The sequence below is a fragment of the Choloepus didactylus genome, chromosome 2 (genome assembly GCF_015220235.1).
Source record: "Choloepus didactylus isolate mChoDid1 chromosome 2, mChoDid1.pri, whole genome shotgun sequence".
Taxonomy (NCBI): Eukaryota; Metazoa; Chordata; class Mammalia; order Pilosa; family Megalonychidae; genus Choloepus; species Choloepus didactylus.
The window spans coordinates 121,144,821-121,164,629 of NC_051308.1; the positions used below are offsets into that span (position 1 = coordinate 121,144,821).

The 19,809-nt window shown below is 38.8% G+C and overlaps 1 protein-coding gene across 4 annotated transcripts in view; it reads left to right on the forward strand.

Annotated features, from left to right (window-relative positions):
- The window catches only part of SPAG17 (sperm associated antigen 17), a 281,073-nt gene that overhangs the window by 47,254 nt on the left and 214,010 nt on the right, over nucleotides 1-19,809 (forward strand). For 3 of the 4 annotated variants that reach the window (XM_037826256.1, XM_037826259.1, XM_037826257.1), the window contains exon 4: nucleotides 19,028-19,159. The exons of the other annotated variant lie outside the window; for it this stretch is intronic. In XM_037826256.1, the coding sequence (XP_037682184.1) occupies nucleotides 19,028-19,159 (132 nt within the window). The remainder of the gene's footprint in view (nucleotides 1-19,027; nucleotides 19,160-19,809) is intronic. 4 annotated transcript variants of the gene reach the window in all.

A 19,809-nucleotide genomic window follows, 5' to 3' on the forward strand; every position in this document is an offset into this window, starting at 1 on the left:
CTGTTTACATTTGAGGGTGGAGGCAGACATGAAGCAAAAATCAAACAAGCAAACAAATATATACCTAATTATGAATTAGGGTAATTGCTTTGAATCAGAGAGGAAAAATACTTCAGGCTGAGTGTTTGGAGATAAACTGAAGGACATAAAAGACCTAACTGAAAAAGTATGAGGAAAAATATTCAGGCAGAGGGAACAGCATGCCTAAAGATTCTGAAGCGGAAAAGATCTCCATATGTTCAAAGAATGAAAAGAGCCAGTGTGCCTGGAGCATAAAGAAGAGAGAGAGCTTGTGTGAGAGGAGAGAGCCAGAAAGGGGAGACAGTCGGAGGATCTTCAGGGATAGGTAGGCCAGGAATGGGAAGCCATTAAGGCTTTTTGAGAGGAGAGTGACACAATTTGAGTTCTTTGTAAAAACATTTTTCTGGCTGCCGAGTGAAGAATAAATTGGGATGGGGGCAGGAGGCAAACATGCAAGAGGGGAGACCATGTAATAAGTCGCTGGGATATCCAGGTGAAGATGGGGGAAGGGTAGATAAATTGAAGGCATATTTAGGAGGAAGAAATGGCAGATTGATGCTGTATGTGAGGGAGGAGGAGGAAGGCAGTATCCGGAACAACTCCCACATTTCTGGATTGAGGTACTGAATGAAAATATCTTCTGATATAAAGAAAATTGGAGGAAGACTAAATTTGGGGGAAATTTAGAAGTACTATTAGGGATAGGTTAAATATGATATTCTGAGGGACAACTAACAGGAGATGTCAAGCAGGAAGTCAGACTTTTAGTGTCTTACTCGTTTTTTTTATCATTGTGTGCCTAGCTCAGTGCTGGTACACAATAAGTGTTGAAGAAGTGATTGTTGTCTGAAAGAATTAACTTAACATTATGAAGAGAATTACTGGCAAAGATGCCAATTCTTTTCAACAGTACTAGTACAGTAGTATTCTCCTGGGTACTAGCAGTTTGCCCCCTTCCATTTTCCTGGTCCATATCTTATACAAGTGTTTTTCAAACAGTGGGTCACAACCAGGGTTCACAAATAAACTTAGTTGGTTTCAACTGTGTGTATATGTGTATGGTTTATGATACAAATATTTTTTGCTATAAATATAAGTCAAAAAATGTTTGAAAAACACTGCCCTACAATCCTCTAAACCTGTTTTGTATTATCTTTCTTTTGCATTTTCTTCTCCCTCAGGATATAGTAGATATTCATATCAACTCTTTCCTCACTCAGCAGACGTTTACTGAGCTCCTATCATACTCTGTGTAATGGGTACAAGATTGGATAAAGTGTGATCTCTGTCCTCAAGAGCTCACAGTCTATAATTCTATAAATGATATATTTGTGTCCTGCTATTTCATGATATTTTAATATTTTGTAGCAAGTCTGATGTAAAAGCTATACATTTAAGCCCTGGTTACAATTGAGTCTGTTTTTCATTGAGCCCTATGGCTGACCTTGCTTATTGCTCACAACTTTCAACCAAAAGGGTAATAGTCCCCAGACAGTGTATACTGGAAAGAGGAGGGAGAGAAGGGCAAAACACTTAACAAAAAAGTCAAAGATGCCACAAAGATATAGAAGGCCTTATATCCTTAGAGAGAGAGAAAGTATAGCTGGAATTGGAATATGGTAACAATTTTCATGCTTCTACATGTTTTTAATGTGACCTCTATTTCTGGAATTCTAACTCCTTGTTCTTTGCTTGCAAGGAATGGAGGAAGAAATACCAAACTACAGGCTGGAAGAACTGACTATTGGTTAGAAATCCATTTATAATTATTGAAAATTTTCTGTGCATTTAGACATGCTATCAACATATATTGAATGAATGAATTTCAGACAGATATTATATATTAAAATCCATTCATTCGTCTGTTTCACAAACATGAGTGGATAAAAAGAAATCAAACCTTAGTAAGTACCATGATAATGGAAATTAGCTAAAATATGACCTCTACATTGCTTGCGAAATACGTAAATTGTATAATTGCAAGTTAGGTAGTTCGACTCTTAGGAAACCAATCCTGCAAAAAATCTTATCCAGAAACAGTGACATTGTTCAATAAACTTCTGCCTTTAAAATTTCATATTTCAGCTCCATGCTTATTTGGATTACGATGCTCATAATGGTTTGAAATTCATAGAACTCTGACAGTAAACTAGACCAACAGGTGCCCTGCAGAGCCCCTGCACACAAAACAGATCAAAATTAACAAGCTTATCATTATCTAATTAGCTCTTATCAAAAATTTATATGAAAAAGGCTAACTCTTTCTGGACTTACTCATCAGGAAATCTTTAGTTTTTTTCTCTTTACTAGACGTAACAGGTAATTTTTAGATATCCTTTCATTCACCTCTAAAGCTGCAGAGACAGAGTCTGATAACATGTGGCACAGTTACAGGCTACCAGTGCTGGGTCCTCCTTCCTTTATGTTGACAAGGAGCTGGACTTTCATTGCATGCTCAAAGATTTGTTTCAGGAATATTACTGAGGAAAAAAAGCATAGGTCCTATCTGGATTTAATGAAAGGAGCTAATATATTATTTTTTGTAACTAATAAAATTTCAAGGACTGACAGCAAATTTCTGATTTGCTTTTTCCCCAGTCAAATGTCTGCTTTGAATTATGCAGAAAGCATTCTTCTTCCTGCCAACTTGTTTGAATTCCCCATGCAAAACCATCCACAGAGCATTGTCAAGGGTTTCCTATAGAGAAAAGTTCATTTCAGGATTCTTCGCTCATTGGAGGAATACACACACACACACACACACACACACACACATACATATACATAGATATATACACACATGTATACATATATACATTTTTTTGGAAGCAAAAGAAAATTTATTGGTTAGGTTCATGTTTGATTCTTACCCTTTTCTGAAAGCAGAGATGAGTATTAGTCATCGGATGGGGAAAGGGGTTTTTTGTCTCATTCTGGGCTAGCGTCTTGGCTTATGTCTGCAGCCCGCCCTGCGTGTAGGTGGAGCGGATGATTGCCATGTAATGTGATTTAAGAAGTGCTGGAAGTTCTGCCTATCCAAAAATAGCCTCAGCACCCGCCTGTTGAGTTCAGGCATAGTGTCCACAAAACGCTGGTTTAAATGAAACTGCATTTTCAGAATGTTAACGCATTACATCCATTATATCAGCATGCATTTACTTATCAGAGATAAGAGTTGAATCCTGAGGGAACGTACATTGGTACGAGGGGAGAGGAAGAAAGGAGTTAGGAAGGTTGAAGGATCAGGGTAATGCAATTCAAGTCACAGGAAGAAATTTTTGCCTAACCATGTGTTAGTTTACTGAAACGAAACTTCTTCCGTATTCATATTCAGTCATTCAGCCAGTTAGAGTTTTTAATCACTATTTTCTGGAACACAATATTTTCTCAAACAGGCAATGCTCTTTGCTAGGACCCTTAAGGAATGTAATAATCATAATAACAATTCACATTTGGAAGATATTTTTCATAGCATAAAACCCTTTCGCAATGTTGTTACAACTTTGGGAGGCAGACTTAAGTATTACTATTCTCGCATAGCAGATAAGGAAAAGAGTCTCAAAGAGGTTAAGTGACTTGCCCACCACCTGCATCTAATAACGGCAGAAACCCACACTTGAACCCCATGGTCTGACTCCAAATCTAAGGTTCATTCTGTTACTTCATGTTCTTCAAGACACTGTCCCTACATTCAATAGAGCTGGCAATTAACTTTGACATATTTAAAGTTATTCATCAAAGCAAAAGAGCAAACTTGGGGAATTTTCCATGGTATTACTAAGGAAGTATTTCCTTTGTCTTGAAGTTTCTAGAAGCACTGTGCCAAGTACTGGCATGAGCCCATACAAATGTGGCTTCAGAAATTTAGACCAGATATTACTGGTCTTGCACATCATTCCTGAAGCAAAAAGCATCTCACATTTAGACTACTGACCACTTCCCACAAAGTTGTAAAATACAACAATGAACAAAATCAGACAGGGAAAATTAAAATGTAGATTGACAGAAATTAATTTAGGATATTCTCTAGAAAGACTTCTAGTTCATGGGGCTTAGGGCTATTTGAGAACAGTAAAGAGTGTGTGTCGAACCTGATCGGGCATTATGAAGTGACTGAGATCTCAGATTTCTATTTCTACTTTACCCTATAACTGAACACACACGCTCCATTCCTTTAGCTGATAGCCACAGTTTTGTAGTAACTCTAGCTCCATCCTATTTGGCCATTATAGCACTTAATTTATTTTATACTCTTTCTTCAACAAGTGCAAAGTGAACTGAGATAAATAGAATTATGTAAAATTTGGTCTTGTATGTTTCCATTTATCAGCCAAATAATCCTGTGCAAATGCCATCTCTGCTATGAAATCTCTGATTCGCCAAGGCAAAATTAATCTTACTGTTTTATATTCTAATTGTTTGTTTTTCTCTGCATCCCCCTACTTTGTTGTGAATGATCTGAAGATTAGAAGCCATGTGTTATTCATCAGTATAAACCCTGTACTCTCTAGGCCAGAAATCCCCAAGCCTTTCTGATCTCATATCCCATCAGTTAAAAAAAAAAAAATTGAACATTTACTCCATGCATATTATGTATGTAAATACAATTATATTACATAGATCATAGAATAGCCTCAAAAATTAAAAAAATGAAAGGATGAAATAAAAATAAATACAATTAGGAGTTTTAATATTTTTCTCCTCCTGGCACACATAGTCTTGAGCACACCTAGGGGTGCACTATGGAGGCCAGAGCCGCTGATTCCAGCACATTGGCAGAACACAGTTAATGTTTCTTGACTGGGTGAATGAATGAATGAACCGTCCTCTCTAACACAGTCTCTGACACATTAAGCACTTCCCATGAGACCATTTTCTAAATTAGTGAACTAGTGCCATCTGCTTTCCTAGCCTTTGAGCCCAGCTTGGCTAGAGAACTAGTCTCACTCACCCATCAATAGGTGCCTTTATAGGGCCCAATCCACACAACTTTTATGAAGGTTCTAGTAACACCACCTCATCTGTGTGATTTGTGTGCCAATAGCACTCATTCTGCACATATGTTATTGGTTGTTTATGTGTGCCAATAACAAGATTCCAGCTTTCAACCTGTTTCCAATCTAGGGAAAAACAGATATGTAAATGAGCAATTCCATTGCCATGGGTAAGTTTTAAAGGGTGCAATAAGTGCACAGAGTGATGCCTAAATCTTTCCAAAGTTTTGAGGGAAGGCTTTTTAGGAAAAGGGCTGAATGAGGAATTTAAGATGTAAAGAAGGAGAAGGGGGATTTCCAGGCAAAGGAATCAGCCCATGCAAAATCAGGAAGGCCCGAAACAGCAATGGAACTACAAATTGGGTACTCCTGATGTATAACGGAGGAAAATGGAAGGGGGAAGAGCCAGGCGTGAGGCTGGACAAGTGGGTCATGGCCAGGTCACTAAGGGCCAGGTATACCCTGCTAAGGAGTATCCCACTTATCCTTTAGGTCTGGGGAGCCACTAAGGAATTCTGAGCAGGGGAGTAGTATGATAGGTGGAAATATTAGAATCAGTATGCAGGAAGAATTCCATGGCAGGGTAGAGGAAGTTAATTGTAGAACAGCATTTATATTGTATATATATAAAATTTATCAGCTGTTGTATTATAAAAGCAATACATATTAATTGCAGAAAATTTGGAAAATGTAGAAAAAGCATAGCCCAAATAGTAGGATAAAAGATAGGTGCTCAAGAAGTATCTGTGTAGTATTCCACCACTCAGAGATACATACCTCTTCTTTTTACGAAATAGGAATTACATATAGTTTGTATCATATCCTTTTCACTTATTATAATATTACCATTTTTCTAAATCTATATTTAGTGTCTCTATAATGAAAATGTTTGTATTCAATAATTTATTTAACCACACCCCCTTTTGCTAAATTTAAACTGTTTACCAGTAGTTATGATCCTGATTGATTCCTTATGAAAACTTTCAAAAAGTAGAATTACTGGGTCAAAGTCTATAAATCTTTTTAAAGCTCTCTTGATGCATATTGTCAAAATGCATTTGAGAAAGTTTGTGCCAATGTACATTCCTAGTAATGATTCCAAATTAACCCCACCCTCTTCAACATTGTATTTTTTATCTTGATGAACTTGATAAGCAAAAACAGTAAGGTTAGATATTTAATAGTGTTTTATTGGCTATGTTTTGTGAGCATGGAATTTATTAGAGTGAAATGATTATGTAATTTCATTTTCAGGCTCCTTGAGATTATGGGAGATAATCTTTACTGTCCAAAAGTCAGGATTGGAATTAATTGCTGTAGGTGATTGCAAAACAAATTTTAGGTTCCATGAGGGTGGCAAAAAGGAATAGCGATCATCCAGGCCTGCACAAATTCATGGCATACAGCAGGAGAAGGACGTGCATGCCAGATTGCAGTAAAGGCTCGACTGCAGGCAAGCGGGACTTCAATAGAAATGTGAACAAGGGCTGCGGCAGTGAGGCCGAGGGAGGGTCATCTGAGATGACGGAGTCTGGGAAGAGTTGATGCAGGCAGTTCAATGGCAAGAGTCCCTCCAATTTCTAACCTCTTCTTTCCTTCCTGTGTCAGTGGTCCTCAAAGTGGTGTCCTCCAGAATCCCCTGGAGAGTGTGTTTAAAATACCCATTCTCAACCCCAGGCATAGGGATCCGGGTCGAGGGGTCTCCAGGAGAGTCCAGGAGTGCACCCTCTGAACAAGCACCCAGGTACTTCTGAGCCCAGTTGTAAAAACGCAGCCACATCTGTGTCCACACTCTGCTCACTGGGCCGGGAAAGGGGCCACCTTCCTCACTGAGTGGAACTCTTCATTATACTGTGGATTCCCCTTGCCACCCGAACTGGACTATGGCAGTGCTTATTCGTTCTCTTTCTGGCATTCTCTGTCATCTAACATTCATTCCTTAGATCATTTTTCTTTGGTTTTTTGAGCACAGACAGCCGTGAACCCACCATTAAAGGCCTCTGCCTTTGGGATATTTACAGTAGCCAGTCTGTTGAGTTCTGCCAACATAACAGCAAACTGGGGAGGATCAGAAAATTTTCACACTTTGCTCACTCCCCTGCTCTTCAGGGCAGGGTGGTGCTGGCTGCCCTGAGGTGCCTAAAGACCTTGTCTTAAAGCTTCTGGTCAAATTGAAATAACTCTGTTAAACAAGCATGCCTCTAGCCTTTGGAGCAAGTTATAGGCAAGCAAAGCTGGAAGGGGAAGGTGCAGAATGAAAGCTCTGAAATATGCAGTCAAGGTTTTTGAGGTTTGGAATAGGTTAACAAGACATCTAATAAAGTCTGAGTTTTTGTTTTTTCTGACCAGGTGCTGAAGATAAATAAAATGCCAGAAGTCACCAAGGGATCTATTTATCTACATATCTATATCTATATCAATATTCATGTTTCTCATCTGCTTAAAACTCTGTCTCCCCATTACTCTCAAAATTAAACCCAAATTGTTTTAATTTGTCACTGGTGGTCTCATCCCAGGTTACCTCTTTGTGGTAGATTGGTCATGCTCCCCACAAAACATGTTTAAGTCTTAACCCCATAGCCTGTGGGTGTGAACTCATTTGTAAATGGGGTCTTCAAAGATCCTGTGAAGATGAGGTCAAAATGAAGCAGGGTGGGCCTTAATCCAGTATGACTGGAGTCCTTATAAGCAAAGGAAATTTGGACATGGCAGTAGAAGCCTCAGGACACAGAAGGTGAGAGATGAGCATGTGACCAAGGCAGAGATTGATTGCTGGCAAGCCACTGTCAGAACATTACAGACTTCAGAGAAAGCATGGCCTATTAATACCTTGATTTTTGATTTCTAGCCTCCAAAAGTGTTTGACAATAAATCCCTGCTGTTTACTCCAATTAGTCCTTGGTATTTGCTATAGCGACCCTGGCAAACTAACATACCTCTCCTGTGTCAACTCTCACCATCCTCTGCCACCAACCACACTCCTAGTTTTCTGAATATGCCACTCTGTCTCATCTAGTCCTTCTGCCTGAGACACTGCCCTTCTTCTCCCTTTTCTCTCCTGCCCCCATCCCATGTTGCCTAGCTTGGGTCACTCCCCTTGACTCTTCAAGACTCAACTCAGGTGTTATACCTGCAGGAAACCTTTTCCACAGCACCCTCACTTACCTCCAGCCCTGAGCACAGCCCAGAATACTGCAGCGCCAATAGTGGTATGTCTCTCCCACTCAATGGAGAGCTCATTAAAGACTGGGCCTGCTTCTTTTGTCTATGAATCTCCAGTAGTGGGTCCTCATAAAATTCTGATGAATGAGTAACAAGTTGAGAACTGAACCAGTCCTTAAAGTGTGGACTAAAATTTATTCATAATTCAGAATGGCTCCATCTTAACTGGATGGTGGAAAGGGTGCATCACCGAGATTGCACCAGAAAGGCAAGCTTTAGGACAAGCCCTTGAATAAAGATGAACTCCATGGACAGTACACCTTCCAGAGGGCCCCAGTTGACTCCGATTTGAATCCAGACCAACAAGAAAATCCAAGGGTGGGTGAGTCACAACAGTCCGAGCTCCAGGTAGTGGTGAAATTTGCAATTAGGCAGCATAAAATATGGCTCACAATGGCCCATCTGATTTCATTCATTTAAATAATTAATTACTAAGCACCTTCTGTGTTCTAGGCTTTGAATTGAAATCAATGAACAAAATACATAAAAATTGCTGCCCTAATTTGTACACTGATGTTCAGAGCAGCATTATTCATGATAGCTAAAAGGTGAAAGGAACCCAAATGTCCACCAGCTGATAAATGGATAAATGCATAATGGGTGAAGGCTTTCTGTTTGGGATTATGGGAGAGTTCTAGTCACAGATGATGGTGAGGGTAACACAACACTGTGATTAATCCCACTGAATAGTATACTTTGGCTTGATTGAGATGGTAAAGTTTATATATGTTTCCACAATTGAAAAAAAAGAGCAGCTAAAGAGACAATGGACATTAAATGCAATGCATTATTCTAGACTGGATCTAATGTGAAGAAAATGCCCAAAAAAGACATTATTGGAACATATGAAAAAATTATAATATAGACTGTAAGCTTTATATCAATGTTAAAGTTCTTGTACTTGATAAAGGTATTTAAGTTAGTTACAAAGTGAATAATTGTCCTTAGGAAATGTACATGGAAGTATTGTGTGTTTAAGGAGCATAATATATGCAATCTACTCTCAAATGTTTAGAAAATTTAGATACAGATATGAGAGAGAGAGAGAGAGAGGAGAGAAATAGAATACAGCAAATGTGGCAAAATTAAAATTGGTGGATCTGAGTATCAGGGGTGGGTGTTATGTTGGAGCTCTCTATATGTGTTTTATATTATCTTTGTAACCACCAGTAAGTTTGAAATTATTTAAAAATAAATTTAAGGGGAAAAAATATTACCCTTATAGGACTCACTTTTTAGTAGAGGGAGGAAATGATAAAAAAGATAAGTAATGTATTTTGTTAGATGATAATAAGGGCTATGGAGTAAAGGGGACCAGCCTGAGGTGCTTTCTAAGATATGTGTTTAGGCCCAGGGGACAGGAAAAGAAACAGATGAAACTATCGGGACTGCAGTATTCAAGTTACAGGTCTCCTCTAGGTCTCAGGAAAAAGTAAAAAATTCACTATTTAAAGTTGAGGTATGAGGAAAGGGCAAAACAAGTAAGAGTAGCAAGAGTATTTAAACATACAAACTTGGGCTAGAAAGCCCTAAATCCCTGCAGCTTAACAAGGATTGGTTCTGGAGACTGAGGGAGGGAGTGGGGGCAGGGGAAGGGCACTGGCACATTAGATGCGAGTCCAGTAGCTTCAGCTAAGAGGTGAAAAGGCCTGTTGTGAAGCCAGACGGTGGTGATCAGAAGCAGGACTCTGGAACCACACAGCTTGGGTTCACAGCCCACCTTAACTACTCACTAGCTGTGTGAACTCAGGATGTCAGTTTCCTCCTCTACAAAATGGGGTGATAGCAGCACCCACCTCAAAGGGTTGGTGAGTGTTAAATGAGTTAGACTGTGTACAAGGCTTACAACAGTTCTTGGCTGGTACATGGCCTGGGCTATCTAGTCTGAGAACCTTCTAGCAATCTATTCTTAGCGGTATTGTAAGTGTGGCTATAAACATTTGGAAACTTACCTTCAAGTCAAACGGTAAGTAACCTTGAAGTCACTATTCTTATATTTTTTTAATGAATGCATATACTGTATGTCTACATTTGTAAAGAACTCAGTGAGGGAATTTAAAAAGATGAATCAGATAAGGAACCATCTGAGCTTGAAGAGGAGGCAACTTCTGTACATGAATAATTGCAATACAAGAGAGAGCTAAATCCCTTTGGAAAGATACCCAAAAAAGTATGTAGCTTGCATAGTGTGACATTGTGAAAAACCTTGTGGCTTGCACTCCATTTATCCAGTGTATGGAGAGATGAGTGGAAAAATGGGGACAAAAATTAGAGGAGGAATAGGATAGGATGGAGGGGATGGAAAGATTCAGGTGTTCTTTTTTGCTTTTATTTTTATTTTGGAGTAAGAAAAAGGTTCAAGAATTGATTCTGGTGATGAATACACAAATGTATGATGGTTCCATGAATAACTGATCATACACTGTGGACAACTGTAGGATGTGTAAATATATCTCAATTAAACTGTATTTTAAAAAGTAAATGAACAATGGGGGGAGGAGAGGAATAGGATGTTTCGGATGTTCTTTTTTATTTTAATCTTTATTTTACTTTTTGAATGATGAAAATGCTCAAAGTTTGTGGTGATGAATGCACAACTATATGACGATACTGTGAACAATTGATTGTACCCTTTGAATGACTGTATGCTATGTGATTATATCTCTATAGAACTGCATAAAACAGAAGTGCTAGGGTTATTCAGAGGAGGAGAATGTCAACTAAACCCTGAAAGAACTAAGGATGACTTCAGATAGGTGGGAACATGTTGGGAGTAAGGAAAAGTTTTCATTTTAAAAAGAAAAATTGCCACCATAACAGAATTATACGTTGCTAGTAAAGAAAAGCCCTACTCTTTGTATATCATTTTTCCTTATTTTTCCATTTTTTCACATTCCACTTCATGTGTGTTTATATAATTTGCAAGTATACAAAAACCAGATTGCTCCATAATAAGGAGGAAGCATTGCTTTTTCCCTCTTTGAGGAGTAATCCCAGCAAGCATTTCCAAGATAGAGTCCTCTGCTTTTTGACATGTTCATATTAAATGTTCAAAATGCACATCTCCCTTAGGAAATTCATCACATTTCAAATTATACATGTCTGTTAAAGCATAGATCTGTTATACCTTCCATGTATTTGTTATTGCTGCTTCTGAAACTTCCTTACAGCCCCAAAGAGGTCTTAATCCCTGTCAAATGTTATTATGTTACCAAATTTTATGTAGTCTTGAAAGGGGTTGTTTATTTAGTTTCAGTGACTTCTTGTTACTGCCAAATATTATTTCATTTCAGCACAGATGTAAGGGGTCCAATGGCTGGAATTATTTTACAGCCCTGACATTGTCGAGAGATGGATACCAGTTTAATTATGGACAGCTGAAAACGATCTAGGAGTCACCTGCTATGAATATTTATCATCATTATGAACTTCTCACCAAGCTGTGGTCTGAGCATTTGCTTTAGACAGTCAGACACCATGATGTAGATGTAGCCTATGTCTTCAGTCGCCTTTAAATTTATGTATAGACAGTTTAATATTGCTTGATTATTTTTTCTTCCCCTTTTCAAAGTGAGAAAATATGTTTCAGTCATTTCCATTCTTTTTCTTTCCTCTCTTTCTGTTTTTCTCTATTGCCCTCTCTCACTGCTTCCCTTATCCTTCCAGATGTTTTTCCAATTATGCCTCATTGGAAATTATTCATTACTTAAAGAATGTGAATTGGGTAGACCAGACATGTAAAGGATCAAGTAGTGTAATGAATTCAATATAGTTGGCACTTAGTAAATGCAGAAGAAACGAAGGAAGAAAGAGAGAGGAGGGGACAGGAAGGGGAGGATGTGGGATTGCAGAGCACTCTTCATAATTTTCCTCATCTCACATTTTAAAAGAAATTAAGAATAGTGTATTTTCTCCTCTCTAGCCTCTCCCCATTGTACACTGCACTGTACACATATATATATATATATATATATATATATATACATACATACACGCCTTCTTTTTCTATCTCTTCTTTATCTAAACACATTTGGTTTGTCCTTGTTGGATTCAAATGGTTAAATGAAAGGAACGGCCAGGTTACCATCAGCTGATATCAAATGAAGATCACTGTATCCCCCTCCCAACTGCTCCTCACTCCATTCCTTTTCTCTTCTCTCCTAGTCTGGGCTTCCAGGCCCTCAAGAATTCCAGTTCTGTCTTGGATATAAGAATAATAAGAACTAACTTTAGTGAGGGTTTACCATGCAAAGATCATTTATCATTCTCAGTCTTTATATGCACTGTCTCATTTAATTCTCAACAGTGAGATCTTCATGATTCAAAGTCTTTTCCTGAAGATGAGTGGTTCTCCACCAGGGGTGATTTTTGCCCAACAGGAATCATTTGGTGATGTCTGGAGACATCTTTGTCACAACTGGAGAGAGGTCAGGGTTGCTGCTGAACGTCCTACAATGCATAGGATGGTCTCCCACAGGAAGAATTATCTGGCCTAGAGTGCTTAGGAACCCTGCTGTAGATGAAGAAGCTGAGGTTTAACGGGGTTAAGTAACATGCCCAGGCTATCCAGCTGGTATTTGGGAGGACTGGGATTCAAACCCAGGCCCGTACTTTTGCATTATGTTGCACAAAAGTAGTGATGGCTTTAGCAGCTGGTTCATCACCTCTTGTACCAAAGGAGCTAACATTCCTAATGGGAGTAATTTAAGGTGAGAACATTTTGATATGAGTGACCCTTTTCAATCAATCATTTGCAACCTGCTTTTCCACCGTTTTCATCCTCAGATATGCAACATCAGGCTCATCTAAAACAGCCTTTCACTCTAAATGCTGAACCTTTTATTTTAAAAAGGCGGGGGTGAGGGGAGGACAGAAAACCCTTTGGGAACAATAGTTCCTCTAATTTCTTTTAATGTTCTAAGAAAATAACCAGCATGCATAAACAAATAATCAAAGCAATGAACTTTGAAGATGGGACATATAATTATACAGTTCACTATAATAGATTAGTTATATATATTATATATTTAATCTGATATGTGTTTAGTGAGAAACATAATACCTTGTGTTCTGCATGAGAATTAGATAGAAATGGTAGAATCTCTTCATTAATTCTTCAATATCCACAGTCTCAATTTTGATAGAGTTTTTAGATATTGGGTATCTTTTAATAATCTTAATCATTCCCAAAGGCAACTGTGCACATATACACACACACTCATGCAAACTTGCCCAAGCAACACACATGCACACGCATACACAGAAAGGCCTGAGATCTTATTCCCAGAGCAGAGCTTCCTCTGCCTGTACTTCTTCCTCACAATACAGAGTTGCTGTTTCACCCTTGTTCTTGGGTGCCCGAAGCCAGCGTCTTAGCCTGGAAGCCAAAGATTTCCATTACCTTTCCATTACCTTTCACCTTGAGCCCTGTGTAAATCTGAATACTCCATTTAAAAAAAAAAAATAAATGTACGTGAGCATCTCCTACATTAATAAAATTTGTAAACGAAGATGTAGAATAGGCATCTCTTTTCAGTTCTAGGGTAAAGTCAAAGGGACAAAATGATGGAATGATTAAATAAACATAATTTTAAATTGGGTACTATTTTTCACTTTTCACTATCATATGAACCTGCCCTGATCCATACAGTAGCCACTTGTCATATATGGCTATTTAAATTTAAATTTTAATCAATTAAAAAAGTAAATTGAAAAATTATTTCTTCAACCACACTAGCCATATTCAAGTACTCAAAAACCACCTGTGGCTACCATATTGGACAGCGCAGATAAATTTCCATCATCACATAAAATCTATTACATAGCACTATATAAACACAAAAACAAAAGCTGGAAAATTCCCAGTCATTGTGAGAGGCTTGGGGAAATATACCCTTTGATGCAATATTGTTGGGAACAAAAAGCTACTAACTTGGCAAATGTCAATTTGACAGTATTTATAAATATTTAAAATATACATACATTTAATAGGAAAAAAACATGAAATGTCCTAAATGTCCAGCAATAGGGAACTGGTTAAATAAATGACCAAATACCCAAACAATAGAGGACTATGCAGTCTATTGTAAAAAATAAGCATAAGGAATACATGGCAGCATAAAAATCTGACCCAGATATGTTTGTATGAGAAAATACAAACCACAAACCACTTAACAATATGAATAGCATAATCACATGAATGCATTTGTATTAAAATATAAAAAGGATATATATATATATGTTCATATATGGATAGACGTTTGTACAAGAATTAATTAACAGTGATTACCTCTGAAAAGAAGGAATGATGGAGGGGGGTGGTAGGCATTTTTTTTTTCATTGTACACCCTTAGGTACTCTTTGGACTTTTTACCCTGTTGAGGGGCCACTTAACGATTACTTGATTTAATCGGTCATATATTAAGGAAATGAGCCACTCAAAAAAATGTGATATATACAGTTAAAAAAAAACAAGAGTTAGATCTTCTGGGTGGAAGGCTTCTTTGCTCAACCCTGTCTTCATCTGGACTGAATCAAGTTCCAGATTATGGATTCTGCTGCATTCTGAAGTCTTTATATTCAAATCAACTCTAAGATGTTAACCAAAGGATGATGGGTTAAAAATGAAGTTGTATCCTGCACATAAGCACAGTTACTGCAGCAAACACTAGGAGCCTGCAAGGAAGACCCTGGAGCCAAAGGATTCTTCTAGGGGAACTGATAGCTATTTGGAGCTCCTGGAGGTAAAGTCCTGCCTCAGCTCACCACTCACCCCTCACCCCTCCCTTGTCTGCCCCACACCCCACCTTACCCTCTCCTTCACCACCTCATTCTCAAGGCCTGTTCCAAGCAAGAAAAATCCAGATCCAAAATCATTACACTTCCTCAGAATTCACATGGAATTAAACATGCAGTAAATTAAGCCATGATTCTAGCTGCTCCATATGCCTTCTTATAAGCACATTAGGGAAATTAGGCAGGATACCTCATGAGAATCCATTCTATCTATCTAGAAAGATAGCTAGCTTTCATATACATGTGTATGTGTATATGTAATATGTATACACATACACATATACATGCATACATTTGCTTTCCATGGGAATCTGTGGAGCACTTCTAAGTGCTTACTAAAATGGGGAGGAAGTACAAAGAAGAGAGAAGGTTGGGGAGGGGGGAATGCACCAGTGAGTGGGCCTGATCCCCAGGCAAAAATATGGCTCATTTGGTATATTTTTATTGGAGAAAGCCATTAGATGATAAATATGACATAAGCCTTTGAACTAGGTCAGAGATAAAGAGGGAAATGTTTTTATTTCTTAGTGTGCTCAGAACTACAAACTTCCTAACAGAAAGGTTATGCATACCCCCAAAATAAATATCTTTACAGAGTGAGATGTAAACATATTCTCCTGCCTCAGCTGCACTCTTTGAAGCTTAACTTCCTCCTACGTCAGTCTTCCCAAGAACCTAACACCCCTGGTGGCTTGGCCCGGGCCCTTCTACCTGCCGTGGCAGGCCCAATTGCCTGGACACTTGACCCAAGAGGGTCAAGCAGACACTTACAGGCCTGCCTGGCAACAGTTTTTCTCCATTTAAATGATTCTTGTTTGCCTGTATGACTCTGTTTTTTCCAAGTTACTGACTAAGGCCAGGCTCATTTATTTGGTATTTTGTCTTGTTGAATACCCAGGTTTTAACCCACCTAGGACTCTTTTTCTGCCTAGTTCTAGAAACAGTTTTTGTCTAATTTTTACTCCCCAACTCTCTTACCTGCTCAATGCTTCCATTTTTCTCTTCTGTTCCTCAATCCCTCAATACCACAACCCTTGTCAGCTGGCCTCCCCAGCAGACACACACACACACAGATTTGCAGACACACATGACTCCAAATACTCCTCAAGTAACCCTTACAAACTGCAAAGCTGAAGGTTGGATTATTGTTTCGATTAATACAAATAAGGCTGAAACAACATCTGAAATGTTACGTGAAATATAAGATTTCCTCTTTCATTCCATCTCTTCTTCAGTTTTCTTCCTACCTCAGACTTATCTTTCCAATAAAGATCCTCTAAGGATTTGTTTTTCATCTGAGAATAAGCCACCAGCTACTGATGAGATTGACTTGTGAATTATGGTGTGTGAGAAGAAGGAATTCTCACTGGAAATTAATTTGCAAGTATCTTTCTTTTTCTGCCTCTCCTAAGGATACCATAAAATTTTTGTCTCAGATTTTGAGTTCAGAATAAACTTTAATTTTCATTAATTATCCCAAGTTTTCACAATATTGTTCCCTTTGGGCAAGAAAAGAAAGTGGCTGTTGTGGAATTCAAGTCCCTTCAGAGCAACCCTGGGGACGAGTATTCCTGGCCACTGCCTGTGCTAATGTTGACCTGCGCACTGCTGCGCTTCCTCCAGGAGCTCTGGGCCCAGAGCTCCCTCCTGGGGCTGTACTGGGTGGGGTGGGGGGCTCCCACAGGGCCCTCTTCAGTGTCCCCTTTCCTTGGCACTACGCTTACTCCCACAGTCCATGTGTCGTCAGAACACGAGCACCTGGCAAGACCAAAGACGCTCCACTCCTCCTCACAAATCTCCCCTTCACCCAACCCACACCCATATCAGAGCAGGATATCACTGTCATTTTGATGCCATGCCAGATTTCTGTTTGAAACCCAGCTCTCCACAGATGGTTTTAGATGGATGAGAAATAATTTTTACAGCCTGCAAAATACCTTTCTCTTGGGATGTTCTGTTGTGCTTTGAGTACATTTTAACACAGTGAGGTAACATTCATGGACTCATGGAGACACGGGGCTAGAAAGCAACTCCAGAGACATCCCATCCATCACCATGACGCCAGGCAGGCTTCCCCCAAACCACTGCAGACATAGGTAAATATCCTGTTTTCACAGGTCATCAGGAAAAGAGATTCTGCAGCTACTCCTCGGTAACCTATTCCACTGTTAACTTTCCATCAACACTTTCATAATATTTGTATGGCGGGGAAACACCCCACACTAAACTGCTGTAAGCTTTAAAAATCCAAATTTGAATATTTTGAACCAGATGTCACAAAGCAGACTGATTGTCAGCACACTATTTAGCTGATATTGAAAAATGTCACTTCAAACCCAATACTGACGTCTGCCCTTAGGGTTGGACTCAATCAGACAGCTTTCATTTTATAGTAAACACATGACCTGTGGTCCCCCTTGGGATTCCCTTCAATCTTGAATCTGGTCATCATTAAATGGTGAGGTTCTGCAGGTGTACTGTTGTGTTTTCCTGCTCCCAGAAATCACAGCCATCATGTCCCTTTTCCTAAATCATGTTAGCAGGAGCAGAACTGCAATAAAATGCAAAGAGCTAAGTTTTGTGCAGTGTGTTTGCTTAAACACATGCAAAGCTTTCAGAACCTTGATTTGTTCCTTTAGCTTTAGAAAAGGCAGCTTTAAAGGAGTCCTTTCCCTGGTTTTCCCTTCTGCAGTTCAGCGCAGGAAACCCCGATCTAATGTGGTCTCTGAGAGCTCCAATTACATTTTGGCAAACAGTAATCCACAGGGCCTTCTGCAGTTAGAAGCAAAATAGCAGTCTCCCCTTCTTTCAGCTATTTCCCTTGGCAAAGCGGAAAGTCATAAGGAACTGGACCAGTCAGGAAAGCCCTGACTAAGAGCTGGTATAAACCCCAGACAAGACACAGCTCAGTGAGATGCAGTGTGCTTGCTCATTGTCTGCGACTGAGGGCCTGAAATTGACACCATATGCGCCCCGAGGAGTAATTGCTCCAAAGGGGGAGAAAAGCAACATGTCAGAACATTTTAGTAACACCTCATTCATCCCAAGGTTATAAATAAATCTGATGCTTGCTTAAAAACAAAAGTCGAAAAACACTTTGACTAGATTACTTTTGTGATAGGGTTTCAAGCATCAGTGAACTTTATTAGGGAGACAACATGAATAAAGAGAAACACATAACTTTTTATGGTATATTTTACGTGATTTTATTTAATTTTTTTTTTTCAGTAAATAAAGTGGTTATAGGGCTCCAAGGAAAAGGGCCCAGATGTTAGAGTTGTGTGAAATTTAGGGGAAACAAGCTATAAAAAACAGTCATAAAACGGGCTGTCAGTGCCACACATCTGGACAATACAGCTGTATGTTCCTAGTGGCTGTCGTCACCCAAAGAAAACTCAATAACCTTATTTCACCCCAATTAGGCTGCATACCAACAGGATCAATGCTAAATTGCAAAGGGGGAGCAACATTCATATGGGGCGTCTCTGTCAAGCAGCTTTTATCTTTCATTTGAATTTGGCCACCAAGAAATAAAAGACTGCTAACATAGCCATTTTCATTATTATAAAATCCTATTTAATTTTTAATGCCCTAAGAAGTCAAAGTTTGCCAGTTTGGACTATTTGGCTGTGCCAAACAACAATAGACTTTCTGTAGCATAGAGCTGACCTATTTATTAATCATCCTGAAATGGAGTCCTGCCTACCTTCCCTCTACCCCTTTTTGGGGGTCTGAGGCTAACACCACTGTGGGAAGCACTGAATGCCTGATAGAGAAAGCAGTCGATCGTCACACAGCCCAATTAAAGGAAGGGGTAAATGCCCCTCCCTATGGGATTGTGGCATTTTCCCCTACCATTTTGGCCAGCAATGAGGCACCTTTTCAGTAAGACCAATATTACAAAATGTAAAATACCACTTAATCTTTTCAGCACTGGCAGACTGTACCAAAGGTTATAAAATGTCACTTTTCCTAATAATTGTGTTCCTTCATAGGTATTAGTGGCAGCAAAAACAATTATGGACAGTGGAGCGAAATTAGCCTTACCGCTCGTAGGGAAACTCTTGAAATTTCAACTTCTCCAGGTTAAATTTAAAGACCAACAGCGACGGGAGAACGAAAAGAAGGTACTGTATGATGGTGGGTTTTCTAAAGAGAGCAAGAAGTGAATGAAACAGAGCCATGTTTCTCCAGGGGCACTGCCTCTCTTCTTAAGTCTACCATTAACTGCTACCTGGCAAATTTAGCTGTTGCCTCAAATGCTTAGAGAAAGAGCTATCTAAAGATCTGTTGGAGGAATTATGATTTCTCAAAGACAAATTTATTAAAATAAGTTCATTTGATATGAAAATGATGATATTCAGGGCATATGCCCAAACTTGTTTTTGTGTTAGTATATTTACTTAATAATAACAAAGAAGGGAACCAAGGAAGAGACAAGTAATAGAGAGCCAGGATAGGTAAATATAAAAAGAAAGAAAAAAAAAAAAACTCTTCAGAGTTGGAGTCTATTTAAAATATTTTATATGATATTCAATAGGAGTCCCTATTAAAATAATAGGCTACATCTGCACCTTCATAATAATCTGAATATCTTAGTATCATTCCTATATTCCTACTACCATATTACACATCTGAATTATTTCTTCACATGTGGATTTTTCATTTAATTTGCCTATGGAAATTAATCTGTGTTTTCAAAGATTCATAATTTGCATCTGAAAAATATTTTAAAATACTTCTAGCAAAATGATGCCAGGTACAAATCCATTTGCTA